Source organism: Anomaloglossus baeobatrachus, chromosome 1 (genome assembly GCF_048569485.1).
Source record: "Anomaloglossus baeobatrachus isolate aAnoBae1 chromosome 1, aAnoBae1.hap1, whole genome shotgun sequence".
NCBI lineage: Eukaryota > Metazoa > Chordata > Amphibia > Anura > Aromobatidae > Anomaloglossus > Anomaloglossus baeobatrachus.
Genome location: NC_134353.1, coordinates 707,713,924 through 707,728,531, shown reverse-complemented (window position 1 = coordinate 707,728,531; position 14,608 = coordinate 707,713,924). Strand labels below are relative to the sequence as shown.

The following is a 14,608-nucleotide window of genomic DNA, read 5'->3' as shown; positions in this document are numbered from 1 at the left end:
TCCGGCTGGGGAGCGGTACATCTCCACCACAGAGCACAGGGCACTTGGACTCCGTCCGAGTCAGCCCTTTCAATCAATGTGCTGGAAACCAGAGCTGTGCTTCTAGCTCTCCTAGCCTTTCACCACCTCTTGGCGGGCAGGCACATTCGAGTCCAGTCAGACAACGATGTTGGAGGTCCAACGCATTCTTCAATGGGCGGAGGACTCCAAGTCCACCATATCCGCAGTCCACATCCCAGGCGTAGAAAACTGGGAGGCAGATTATCTCAGCCGTCAATCCGTGGACGGTGGCGAGTGGTCCCTGCACCCAGCAGTGTTTCAGTCAATCTGCCGCAAGTGGGGCACTCCGGACGTGGACCTAATGGCATCCCGTCACAACAACAAGGTTCCTGTTTACGTGGCTCGCTCCCACGATCCTCAGGCCTTCGCCGCGGACGCTCTGGTTCAAGACTGGTCCCAGTTTCGTCTGTCCTACGTGTTTCCCCCTCTAGCTCTCTTGCCCAGAGTCCTGCGCAAGATCAGAATGGAGGGCCGTCGAGTCATCCTCATTGCACCGGACTGGCCCAGGCGAGCTTGGTATCCGGACCTGCTCCAACAGTCCGTGGAGATGCCGTGGCATCTTCCGGACCGTCCAGACCTGCTCTCGCAAGGTCCGTTTTTCCGCCCGAATTCTGCGGCACTCAAATTGACGGCGTGACTCTGGAGTCCTGGATTTTGACGGCTTCTGGTATTCCTCCTGAAGTCATCTCCACTATGACTCTGGCCCGTAAGTCTTCGTCCGTCAAGATCTATCACAGGACTTGGAGAATTTTCCTGTCCTGGTGTCGCTCTTCCGGCCATTCTCCTTGGCCATTCTCGTTGCCGACCCTTCTAACTTTTTTACAGTCCGGTCTGCAGCTAGGACTGTCCCTCAACTCTCTCAAGGGACAAGTCTCAGCTCTATCAGTGCTGTTCCAGCGGCGTCTCGCCCGGCTGGCTCAGGTCCGCACCTTCATGCAAGGTGCGTCTCACATCATTCCGCCTTATCGGCGGCCCTTGGATCCCTGGGACCTTAACTTGGTCCTCACGGTATTGCAGAAACCCCCTTTCGAGCCCCTTAGGGAGGTTTCTTTGTATCGTCTTTCTCAAAAGGTGGCCTTTCTAGTTGCCATAACTTCTCTCAGGAGAGTCTCTGATTTGGCTGCGCTCTCCTCGGAGTCACCTTTTTTGTTTTTTCACCAAGACAAGGTAGTTCTCCGTCCGACCCCGGACTTTCTTCCTAAGGTGGTCTCTCCCTTCCACCTTAACCAGGATATTTCCTTGCCTTCCTTCTGTCCGGCCCCTGTTCATCGCTTTGAGAAAGCGCTGCATACTCTAGATCTGGTGCGTGCTCTCCGGATCTATGTGTCTCGCACCGCTGCGCTTAGGCGGTGCACCTCTCTTTTTGTGCTAACCACAGGGCGGCGCAAGGGTCTCTCTGCTTCTAAGCCGACCTTGGCCGTTGGATTAGATCGACCATTTCGGACGCCTACCAGAGTACTCAGGTGCCTCCCCCGCCGGGGATCAAAGCACACTCGACCAGAGCTGTCGGTGCCTCTTGGGCTTTTAGGCACCAGGCTACGGCTCAACAAGTCTGTCAGGCTGCCACTTGGACTAGCCTGCATACCTTTTCGAAGCACTACCAAGTGCATGCTCATGCTTCGGCAGATGCGAGCTTGGGCAGACGCATCCTTCAGGCGGCTGTCGCCCACTTGTGAAGTTAGGCTCCGCCTACTTCTTAGTTTTTTCTGTTTATTCCCATCCAGGGACAGCTTTGGAATGTCCCATGGTCTGGGTCTCCCAAAGGAACGATAAAGAAAAAGAGAATTTTGTTACCTACCGTAAATTCTTTTTCTTATAGTTCCGTATTGGGAGACCCAGCTCCCTCCCTGTTGCCTGTTGGCAATTTTCTTGTTCCGTGTGTTATCACCGGCTGTTGTCGTGGACAGAGTCTCCGGTTGTTCCAGTTCTTACTCGGTTCTACTTGTGGGTGGCTATTCTCCTTCAGCTTTTGCACTAAACTGGCTAGGACTGGCTACCAGGGGGTGTATAAGCTCAGGGGGAGGAGCTACACTTTTAAGTGTAGTACTTTGTGTGTCCTCCGGAGGCAGAAGCTAAACACCCATGGTCTGGGTCTCCAAATATGGAACTATAAGAAAAAGAATTTACGGTAAGTAACAAAATTCTCTTTTTTTCTTTACTGTAGACATGATATTCCTTTTTATATATTGTTCTGTTCTCAGGATTGGCAAAGAAAACAAACCGAGGAACTCAGTTACACAAGTACTACATGAAAAGGAGAACTCTGCTTTTATCTCTCCTGGTATGTGTATTAGTTAACATATTCTCTTCAGAAGCAGTTGCCCTGGAAATCTTATGTACTGATAACCACCCCACAATGTACTTCTTTGTAGCCTGTAAAACATTACCAGGAATAGATAATGAAAAAATGACTAAATCAGTTTTTTGTGTTAATTGTATTTTTGAAAAATTTTTTACTTTTCTTTACCGTATCACAATCTGTTAGATTTTTGCAACTTTCACACTTGCCACTGAGGCTACTTTAAGCTAGGGTCACACGTAGCGACGCAGGAGCGATCACGACTGACGACCTACCTTATCAGGATCGCTGCTGCGTCGTTACATGGTCGCTGGTGAGCTGTCAAACAGGCAGATCTCACCAGCCCCCAGCCAGCAGGGACGCGTGTAAGCGATGCTGCGCTTGGTAACTAAGGTAAATATCGGGTAACCAAGCAAAATGCTTCGCTGGCTACCCGATATTTACCTTGGTTACCAGCGCACACCGCTTAGCGCTGGTTCCCTGCACTCCTAGCCAGAGTACACATCGGGTTAATAAGCAAACCTTTGCTTATTTACCCAATGTGTACTCTGGCTACACGTGCAGGGAGCCGGCACTGGCAGCCTGAGAGCGGCGGACGCTAGTAACCAAGGTAAATATCGGGTAACCAGCAAAGCACTTCTCTTGGTTACCTGATGTTTACCTTGGTTACAGCTTACCGCAGGCTGCCAGACGCCATCTCCCTGCTCCCTGCTCGCTTCAGTTTGTCGCTTTCTCGCTGTCACACACAGCGATGTGTGCTTCACAGCGGGAGAGCAACGTCCAAAAAATGAAGCAGGACATTCAGCGGCGACCTCACAGCAGGGGCCAGGTCGTTGGTGGATGTCACACACCGCGACAGTGACGGGACGTCGCTGCTATGTCACAGAAAATTATGACTTAGCAGCGACGTCGTTGTCGCTGTGTGTCACACCATCTTTAGACTCATACTTCCCGGTCTTCATGGAAATCCACAAAAACATTAGCAGCAATTAACTTTTGTATTGAAACATCTCATAAGCTAGTCAAAGGTAATTGAGAAGTAAGTGGGCAGCCGACTCAGCTGTGGCATCACCTATTGTGATTGATGGATCCTGTGTTATCATTAATGTGTACAGCTGTTATCCGTCACTATGTTGATAGTGAGCGTGCTGAATACTCTTGCGGAAAGCACTGTAAGGGTTCCGTTACACGTAGCGTTGTTCCAGCGATCCCGACAATGATACGACCTGGTCAGGATCGCTGGTACGTCGCTACATGGTCGCTAGTGATCTGTCAAACAGGCAAATCTAAGTAACGACGCAGCAACGATACGACGATCCTCGGCTATTCTGTCGGGCGTTGAAAAGACAAAGTAAAAACACAGCGTTGCATGCTGCCCAGCGGGACACCAATGATCAAAAAATGAACCAGGACGTTCAGATACGATCGGCGATATCGCAGCGGGGGGCGGTAGCTGATATGTGTCACACGTAGCGAGATCGCTAGCAAGATCACTTTTGCGTCACATAACCTGTGACGTTTCAGCGATCTCGCTAACGACATCGCTTTATGTGATGGGGTCTTAAGGCTGGGATCACACGAACATAAATTCTCTCATGCAAATGACATGCAGGTCAAACACTGATCAGCGCTTGATCAGTGTCAGCTGAGTGTGATCCGATTCTTTCATGAGAGAACTTGAGCACATTGTGCAGTCCAATGATTTCCACACACTCATAAATTTGAATGGGTGTGTGCCGTATCGGCACGAAAGAAAAAACCCTTTTGATCAGCATTGCCACATTGAATAACATTGGTCTGAGTGCTAACAGATGTTTCCGATGTATACGCTCGTGTGCACCATAAGTATGAGAGTAAAATAACCCGAGTGGCCACTGTGAGAATTGCAAGATGACTAATTTTGTTTATATACAGATTGTGATTTAAAAAAAAATGGAAAAAAATCATTTTCTTTGTCGCTCCATTGGGAGACCCAGACAATTGGGTGTATAGCTTCTGCCTCTGGAGGCCACACAAAGTATTACACTTTTAAAAAAGTGTAACCCCTCCCCTCTGCCTATACACCCTCCCGTGGATCACGGGCTCCTCAGTTTTTATGCTTTGTGTGGAAGGAGGCACACATCCACTCATGCATTCTCATACATAGTTATGTCGGATGGAAGAAAAGAGGACCCCGATGGGTTCCCCGGCATGTTCCCTTCTCACCCCACTATGTCGGCGGTGTTGTTAAGGTTGAGGTACCCATTGCGGGTACGGAGGCTGGAGCCACATGCCGTCTCCTTCACCATCCCTTATGCGGCTCTGGGAGAAGTGGGATCCTAAGCGGTCATCCATGACCAGGGACCGTGCTCCATCCGCAGCCCCTGGTGGAACCTGCCGGACCGGAGCTTCTTCACCCCCAGGGACCGGGCCCTGCAACTGGAAGGTACTCTGTGTCCCCATGTGGGGACTGTACAGAGAGGGTCGCACCTTATCCCCGGAAGCCGCGGTAGTTGCGTCCGTTGTCTTTTCGGCGGACTTCCGCGCCGACCGTACCTGCTTGTCGGGCACGGCCTTAAATTTAGTCCCCGACTTCGCCGCGGCCTAGTCGCGAAAAATCCCGCCCCCGAGCCTGCCTGTCAGGGGTTAGGGCGGGATTGCCGACATGACGTCGGCTTTGAGGGCTGGAGCATCTTGCATGTTTCCCTCCCCCCTCATTGACCACTGTGGGGACTCCAGATTCCCGCTCTTTGCTAGCGCCGCCCCCCCTCCCTGAGAGCTCCGGCGGCCATTTTTTAGCATTCTGCTGGTGGATGCTACTCAGCAGCAAAGCTCTGCAGCTCCGGGGGATCCACGACAGGGAATCTGGAGGACACACTCCGCTCGTTAGCGGTTGGTAAGCCACACCGGTCACCCGGTGCTTGTCCCCCTAGGGTGCCGGGATGGATATATATATATATATATATATATAGATATAGATATAGATATAGATATATATATATATATATATATATATATATATATATATAGATATAGATATAGATATAGATATATATATAGATATATATATATATATAGATAGATATATATATATAATAGATATATATATCTGTTCGGAAAGGCTGTATACCCTTTTCCTATATACCCTCAGTGGTCACTCTCCTAAGAGACAACAGCATGTCGTCCACAAGAAGCAAAGCTACTAAGGCACAGATTTTTTTCGCGGCCTGTACCTCTTGTAGGGCTATGTTGCCTGCGGGATCCACCTACCCTCACTGTGATCAATGCTCGACTCCTGCCACGCTTGCTCAGCCGGAGCCTAGGGCACTTGTGGGCCCCGCGGCTCATGTAGATCCCCCTGCTCCCACTGAACAGGCTGCAGGGACAGAGTCACCGTCGTTGGCCTCTTTCGCTGAGAAACTCTCTCAGTCACTTTCTCAGTCCATTGCACAGTCTATGGACAAATGGTCATCTAAGCTCCTTGAGGCTTTGCAGTCCAGACCGGGCCCTTCACAGGCCCCGGCCCCTGTTAGTCTGTCTCCTCCAGGCCCTCCGCGGTCCGCGCCGCAGCGCGCTCCCAGGATAGCCCTTAGGCCCCAGGCGGAGGACTCCTGCCCGGACCGCAGCCCCAGACCGGCTAAGCGGCCTCGCTGGGACTCTTCCCCGGCCTCCTCACGCTGCTCTGGATCCCAGCTTGAGGACTCTCAGGACGACGAGGCGGACGTGGGAGCTCAGGGCTCTGACCCTGACTTCGCCCTTAACCTTGATACCCCTGAGGGGGACGCCTTAGTAAATGATCTTATCTCGTCCATCAACCAGGTGTTGGATCTCTCACCACCGCCTCCTCCTGCAGAGGAGTCGGCTTCTCAGCAGGAGAAACACCAATTTCGATTCCCCAAACGTACGCGCAATACGTTTTTTGATCACTCTAACTTCAGGGACGCTGTCCAGAAGCCCAGAGCGGTTCCGGACAAGCGCTTTGCTAAACGGCTCACTGACAAACGTTATCCCTTTCCACCTGAAGTCGTTAAGGGCTGGGCACATTCTCCCAAGGTGGATCCTCCAGTCTCTAGATTGGCTGCTTGGTCCGTTGTGTCTGTTGCCAATGGCTCATCCCTGAAGGATGCCACTGACAGACAGATAGAGCTCTTGGTGAAGTCTATTTATGAGGCCACGGGCGCGTCTTTCGCCCCGGCCTTTGCGGCCGTGTGGGCTCTCCAAGCAATCTCGGCATGTCTGACTGAGATTAATGCTGTCACGCGGAATTCTGCTCCACATGTTTCTTCCTTGACCTCTCAGGCATCAGCATTTTCGTCCTTCGCCATGAACGCCGTCCTGGACTCCGCTAGCCGTACGGCTGTAGCATCCACTAACTCCGTGGCAGTCCGCAGGGCCATGTGGCTGCGCGAATGGAAAGCAGACTCTGCTTCCAAAAGGTTCTTAACTGGTTTGCCTTTTTCTGGTGACCGTTTGTTTGGCGAACGGTTGGATGAGATTATTAAGGAATCCTCGGGAAAGGACTCCTCCTTACCCCAGTCCAAACCTAAGAGACCTCAGCAGAGAAAAATCCAATCGAGGTTTCGGTCCTTTCGTCCCTCCGCCAAGTCCCAATCCTCTTCGTCCAACCGGCCGGAGAAAGGCCAGAGGAACTCCTATGCGTGGCGGTCCAAGTCACGCCCCCAAAAGGCCGCAGGAGGCACTGCCTCCAAGACGGCCTCCTCATGACTCTCGGCCTCATCTAGCCACATCCTCGGTCGGTGGCAGGCTCTCCCGCTTTGGCGACGCCTGGTGGCCACACGTTCAAGACCGATGGGTGAGAGACATTCTGTCTCATGGTTACAGGATAGAGTTCAGCTCTCGACCTACGGCTCGTTTCTTCAGAACCTCCCCACCCCCCGCACAGGCCGACGCACTTTTTCAGGCAGTGGACGCTCTAAAGATAGATGGAGTTGTGATTCCTGTTCCCCTTCAGGAACGTGGTCGCGGTTTTTACTCCAACTTGTTCGTGGTGCCAAAAAAGGACGGGTCATTCCGTCCCGTTCTGGACCTCAAGCTGCTCAACAGACATGTGAGAACCAGACAATTTCGGATGGAATCGCTCCGCTCGGTCATCGCCTCGATGTCACAAGGAGACTTCCTAGCATCGATCGACATCAAGGATGCTTATCTCCATGTGCCGATCGCACCCGAACATCAACGTTTCCTGCGTTTCGCCATCGGGAACGAACACCTCCAGTTCGTCGCATTGCCCTTCGGCCTGGCGACAGCCCCACGGGTTTTCACCAAAGTCATGGCATCCGTCGTGGCGGTCCTGCACTCTCAGGGCCACTCGGTGATCCCCTACTTGGACGATCTCCTAGTCAGGGCTCCTTCTCGGGTGGCGTGTCAACGAAGTCTTTCCGTCACTCTGGAGACTCTCCAGCAGTTCGGGTGGATCATCAATTTCCCGAAATCCAAGTTGACGCCGACCCAATCACTGACTTACCTCGGGATGGAGTTTCATACCCAGCCAGCGTTAGTCAAGCTACCGCGGGACAAACAGCTTTCTCTGCAAGAGGGGGTGCAATCACTTCTTCGGAGTCAGTCACACCCCTTAAGGCGCCTCATGCACTTCCTGGGGAAGATGGTTGCAGCTATGGAAGTAGTGCCGTTCGCGCAATTCCATCTACGGCCACTCCAATGGGACATTCTTCGCAAATGGGACAAGAGTTCGGCTTCCCTCGACAAGAACATCACTTCAGTGGTGGCTCCTACCCACATCTCTGTCTCGGGGAAAATCCTTCCTACCTCCAACCTGGGCCGTGGTCACCACGGACGCGAGTCTGTCAGGTTGGGGAGCGGTTTTTCTCCACCACAGGGCTCAAGGAACCTGGAATCCAATAGAATCGTCCCTTCAGATCAATATTCTGGAGATAAGGGCAGTATATCTAGCCCTCTTGGCTTTCCATCGGTGGCTGGAGGGCAGGCAGATCCGAATACAGTCGGACAACGCCACTGCCGTCGCGTACATCAACCACCAAGGCGGCACTCGCAGTCGTCAAGCCTTCCAGGAAGTCCGACGAATTCTGCAGTGGGTGGAAGTCACAGGCTCCACCATCTCCGCAGTTCACATCCCGGGCGTAGAGAACTGGGAAGCAGATTTTCTCAGTCGTCAGGGCATGGACGCGGGGGAATGGTCTCTTCACCCAGACGTGTTTCGAGAGATCTGTCGTCGCTGGGGAACGCCGGACGTCGACCTCATGGCGTCACGACACAACAACAAGGTCCCGGCCTTCATGGCTCGGTCTCAGGATCACAGAGCTCTGGCAGCGGACGCCTTAGTCCAGGATTGGTCGCAGTTTCGACTGCCATACGTGTTTCCCCCTCTGGCGATGCTGCCCAGGGTACTACGCAAGATCCGGTCCGAATGCCGTCGCGCCATTCTCGTCGCTCCAGACTAGCCGAGGCGGTCGTGGTATCCGGATCTGTGGCATCTCGCGGTGGGTCAACCGTGGGCACTTCCAGACCGCCCAGACTTGCTGTCACAAGGCCCGTTTTTCCATCTGAATTCTGTGGCCCTCAACCTGACTGTGTGGCCATTGAGTCCTGGCTCCTAGCGCCTTCAGGGTTATCTCAGGATGTCATTGCCACCATGAGACAAGCCAGGAAGCCTACGTCCGCCAAGATCTATTACAGGTCTTGGGAAATCTTCTTATCCTGGTGCTCTGATAACGGTTTTCCTCCATGGCCGTTTGCCTTACCCACATTCCTTTCATTCCTACAATCTGGAATGGACAAGAGTTTGTCCCTCGGCTCTCTCAAGGGCCAAGTTTCGGCGCTCTCCGTGTTTTTTCAAAAGCGTCTAGCCAGGCTTCCGCAGGTCCGCACGTTCCTGCAGGGGGTTTGCCACATGGTTCCACCTTACAAACGTCCGTTGGAACCTTGGGATCTGAACAGGGTCCTGACGGCTCTTCAAAAGCCGCCTTTTGAGTCGCTGCGGGATGTCTCTCTCTCCTGTCTTTCTCAGAAGGTGGCCTTCCTGGTGGCAGTCACATCACTTAGGAGAGTGTCTGAGCTTGCAGCGCTGTCATGCAAAGCTCCCTTCCTGGTTTTTCACCAGGATAAGGTGGTTCTGCGTCCTGTCCCGGAATTTCTCCCTAAGGTGGAATCCCCTTTTCATCTAAATCAGGATATCTCCTTGCCTTCCTTTTGCCCTAATCCAATTCACCAGTGTGAAAAGGATTTGCACTCTTTGGATCTAGTGAGAGCACTCCGGCTCTTCGTGTCTCGCACGGCGCCCCTGCGCCGTTCAGACGCGCTCTTTGTCCTTGTCGCTGGCCAGCGCAAGGGCTCTCAGGCCTCCAAGTCAACCTTGACTCGGTGGATCAAGGAACCGATTCTCGAGGCCTACCGTACTTCTGGGCTTCCGCCCCCTTCAGGGTTGAAAGCCCATTCTACCAGAGCCGTAGGTGCGTCCTGGGCATTGCGGCACCGGGCGACGGCTCAGCAGGTGTGTCAGGCGGCTACGTGGTCTAGTCTGCACACTTTCACGAAGCACTATCAAGTGCATACCTATGCTTCGGCAGATGCCAGTCTAGGTAGGCGAGTCCTCCAGGCGGCGGTTGCCCACCTGTAAGAGGGGGCCGTTTTCGGCTCTTTCTATTGAGGTATTGTTTTTACCCACCCAGGGACTGCTCTTGGACGTCCCAATTGTCTGGGTCTCCCAATGGAGCGACAAAGAAAAAGGGAATTTTGTTTACTTACCGTAAATTCCTTTTCTTCTAGCTCCTATTGGGAGACCCAGCACCCACCCCTGTGCCCTTCGGGCTGGTTGTTCTTTTGTGTACACATGTTGTTGATGTTGATTTGTTCTTTTGGTTCATGGTCTTCAGTTCCTAGAACATCCTTCGGATTGAATTTACCCTAGACCAATTTATAAGTTTTCTCCTTCCTGCTTTTGCACCAAAACTGAGGAGCCCGTGATCCACGGGAGGGTGTATAGGCAGAGGGGAGGGGTTACACTTTTTTAAAAGTGTAATACTTTGTGTGGCCTCCAGAGGCAGAAGCTATACACCCAATTGTCTGGGTCGACCAATAGGAGCTAGAAGAAAAGGAATTTACGGTAAGTAAACAAAATTCCCTTTTTTTCTAAAATACAAACTAAACCCTGGTTTATAACCCCTTAACTCTCCATGACTGATTAGTCCATCATTGAGCATGTCAGGGATTTTTGGCTCCGAAGCGGAGACCGCTCCACACATTGCAGGTGCCAACTATAATATGTATCTGGCACCTGCCTCTAACTGGTGTGCTTGCCGAACAATGCTGTTAACCTCTTAAATGCCACTCTCCATCTGGCCTGTTGGGTTGCTATTACAACTGGAGGCCAACTGAATGCCTGAGATAAGTCCCCTGCAAGGGAAAGCAGGTGAGAGACTTCTTGTATGCTGTGTCTGCGTTTTAAGCTTTAAGCTACATGATCCTGCTAATGGCTACAATGTTGTTAGTGGCAAAAGAAGAACAACCGGCGGCTGAAGAGACCTCAAGTAAATGTTTCCTGGCATGGGCAATTTGGTACGCCAGCACATCAAACAAGGCCTTGGACCCCGGATAGGATGCCCTGGCTCAGTTTTGCCCAGGTGGAGACGTACTTGGCTACCCATGTAGAAGCAAAGGCATGGCAAAAGGGATGCCCCTGCAGCCTCAAAGGTGGACTTGGAAATGGCTTTGATGTACCTATCGGTAGGATTCCTGAAGGACGCCCCATTTGGCAGAGAGGGAACTGTATTTGCAGACAGTCGGGAGATGGGGTAATTCATGACCCTCCAATTGCTTATAGAATATTCTGTGAAACTCCTCATGATTGGACAAAACCTGAGGAGGTCGTTTCACCATTTTGAAGGAGACAGAGTATTCCGGAGGAGGAGGCTAGTCTTCCTTGACCCTTAGACTCTGACTAACATCAGAAATCAGTTGGTCGACCATGTCATGATGTCATGAAGTTTGGAGATCTGATCCAGATTGAGATTGAAATCTGACGTTGAACCCAATACTGACACTGCTGCAACCTGAGGGTTGGGAGAAGAGGAACGAGATACCGAGGACAATCTGGAAGAAGTGTATCCGGTCCTGAAGAAGTGCTGAAGACTGCATCAGACGACCCAGAGGGAGGAAGAAGGAATGATTTGTTAACAAAATGGCCGTCTTCCTCCCTGCAACGGCTTGCTGGGGGGGTGGTGGCAGGGCCCTCTGTCATGTCTGCCCCAAGACACTCTTTATGTGTTAGTAGGTGTAAAGATCTGAGGTTGTGGGTTATATTAATCACCTGGGCAGGTTAACGATGCAATTATTTTTATTCTTCTGTCCATAGTCTTATCTTAATTTCAGATTGATGGCCAAAATGAGATTCCCCCAGTACCCGAGATCCCAAACCGGGACCAGTAGTTCCACTTCCTCATAGCAGGTGATACCCACGGTCTTCCAACTTTTGGTTGGCCCACAGCGTTTGTATCTCCCTCTGGTATGGTCCGCAGGCACAGCCTATACTCCTCCTCCAGATGACGGATACCAGACCGTAGTACATGTATCCAGCGTTCAACAACCCCCCCTCCCATTCCCTCATCAGTATCCTAAGTCCTTAACTGCCCCTTGGGTTCGGTCCCGGCTCCCGGTAAACGACCACCCAATGCTAACTGTGCATTGGTGGAGGTATTTTCCTGAGGCTGAGCTTCAAAACTACCCCAAAATATTAATAAAAACATCAAGTCAGCATGTAAAAAATTAGGCCTCACACAACTCCATTGAACGAAACATAAAAATGTTATGGGTTTTTAGAAATTCCGGCTATAAATGTTGGTGCCATTGTGATTGAACTTACCTGGAAAATCATATCTCCAGGCATTTTTCCAACAGAATGAACTAGAAAAAAAACAAACAATTGTCGGATTGCGGGTTTTTTTCAAACACAATTTCTCTACACTTGGATTTTTTCCAGTAAACAGCATAATAAAATGGATGATGTCAAGAGTACACAAAAAACGAACTCTTGCATGGCTTTTTCTGCTAGGAAGCAAAAAAGTTACAGCTTTTGGAAAAAGGGGCAGTGGCAAAAATGAAAGTGCAAGAACAAAAAATTGCTTAACCCTTAGGCTTATGTGCCCACGATATAACGTACTTGCGGATTTTGCCGCGGAAAAAACGCGGATTTATTTGGATTTTCTAGATAAATCCGTAGGTTCTAGCAAGTACAGACACACCCCATGTTACCCTATGGGATTTGGGGAGTGCTGTATCAATGGTGCGGTATGTGCGGCTGAGGATGTCCCGCAGCCACACGTAATTCATGTCAATTATTTATGTGGAAATATCTGCGGAATTCCCGCTCCTCCACTATGGAGATACAGGGTGGGAATTCCGCAAGAATTCTGTACAAAATCTGTACTGTTTCCGCAGGTTTACCGCAACAACTCAGCAAAAATACCGCAGTAATGGATAGCTGCGGATTCCGGGGAGCAGCTGCGGTAAACACCTGCGGACAAACCTATGGCAACATCCGGGGCTACGTTGTCCTGTGGGCACATTGCCTAAGTGGTCAAACAGTTGGTCTTTTTCTGATGACTTAGTCCCTTTAAATAGATTTCTACTTTTTTTTTTTTTAAATCATGAATTTAGCTAAGCCTTACCTATTTTCTGTGATTAAATGTCAGATCAATAAAAAGCACTGACTTTATTAAATTATTAATCCTTACTAAGGCAAACTTTTTCTAATGTTGTTTTCTAGGCCACTGAGATTGATCGGCTAACTACATGGTACAACCCTCTGTCTGCTCCCGAGTTGGAGCTGGATCAAACAGGAGAGAACAGTGTTGCCAACTGGAGATCTAAGTACATTAGTCTTAGCGAAAAGCAATGGAAAGACAATGTTAATCTGGCTTGGAGTATTTCCCCTCATCTAGCAGTTCAGTTACCTACAAGGTAAAAGATAAGACATGGCTAGTGATGTTTACTTTTTTGATTGATTCCTTCAGACTATCGGGCATCTCACTGTTAAGGCCACGTCTAAGTGACATCGCTAGCGACATCGCTGCTGAGGCACGGTTTTCGTGACACAACAGCGATCTTGCTAGTGATCTCGTTATGTGTAACATCCAGCAACGACCTGGCCCCTGCTGTGAGGTTGCCGGTCGTTGCTGAATATCCTGGACCATTTTCTTCAAAGGCGTTGTCCTGCTGGGCAGGAAGCATCGCTATGTTTGACACTGTGTGACAGGGTCCCAATAACAGAGATCATTATACAGGTCGCTACTGCGACCTGTATCGTTACTGAGTCGTTGGTAAGGTATCATAGTATCATAGTTTTTAAGGTTGAAGGGAGACTCGAAGTCCATCTAGTTCAACCCGTAGCCTAACATGTTGATCCAGAGGAAGGCAAAAAAAAAAACAAAAAAAAAAAAACCCCAATGTGACAAACAAGTTCCAATGGGGAAAAAATTTCCTTCCTGGCTCCACATCCGGCAATCAGACTAGTTCCCTGGATCAACACCCTGTCATAAAATCTAATATACATAACTGGTAATATTAAATTTTTCAAGAAAGGCGTCCAGGCTCTGCTTAAATGTTAGTAGTGAATCACTGATTACAACATCATGCGGCAGAGAGTTCCATAGTCTCACTGCTCGTACAGTAAAGAATCCTCGTCTGTGATTATGATTAAACCTTCTTTCCTCAAGACGTAGCGGATGCCCCCGTGTTCCAGTCGCAGGCCTAGGTGTAAAAAGATCTTTGGAAAGGTCTCTGTACTGTCCCCTCATATATTTATACATTGTGATTAGATCCCCCCTAAGCCTTCGTTTTTCCAGACTAAATAACCCCAAGTTTAATAACCTGTCTTGGTATTGCAGCCCACCCATTCCTCTAATAATCTTGGTCGCTCTTCTCTGCACCCTCTCCAGTTCAGCTATGTCCTTCTTATATATCGGTGACCAGAATTGTACACAGTATTCTAAGTGCGGTCGCACTAGTGACTTGTACAGAGGTAGAACTATATTTTCTTTGTCGCTCCATTGGGAGACCCAGACAATTGGGGTGTATAGCTTCTGCCTCCGGAGGCCACACAAAGTATTACACTTTAAAAAGTGTAACCCCTCCCCTCTGCCTATACACCCTCCCGTGCATCACGGGCTCCTCAGTTTTATGCTTTGTGTTGAAGGAGGCACACATTCACTCAAGCTCCCATTTTAGTCAGCAGCAGCTGCTGATTGTATCGGATGGAAGAAAAGAGGGCCCTAACAG

At 50.3% G+C, this 14,608-nt stretch overlaps 1 protein-coding gene across 2 annotated transcripts in view; it reads left to right on the top strand.

Moving 5' to 3' along the window:
- The window catches only part of PI4KA (phosphatidylinositol 4-kinase alpha), a 268,461-nt gene that overhangs the window by 205,665 nt on the left and 48,188 nt on the right, over nt 1-14,608 (top strand). For both annotated transcript variants that reach the window (XM_075321257.1, XM_075321249.1), the window contains 2 exons: nt 2,262-2,341; nt 13,098-13,291. In XM_075321257.1, coding sequence (XP_075177372.1) covers nt 2,262-2,341; nt 13,098-13,291 — 274 coding nt within the window. The remainder of the gene's footprint in view (nt 1-2,261; nt 2,342-13,097; nt 13,292-14,608) is intronic.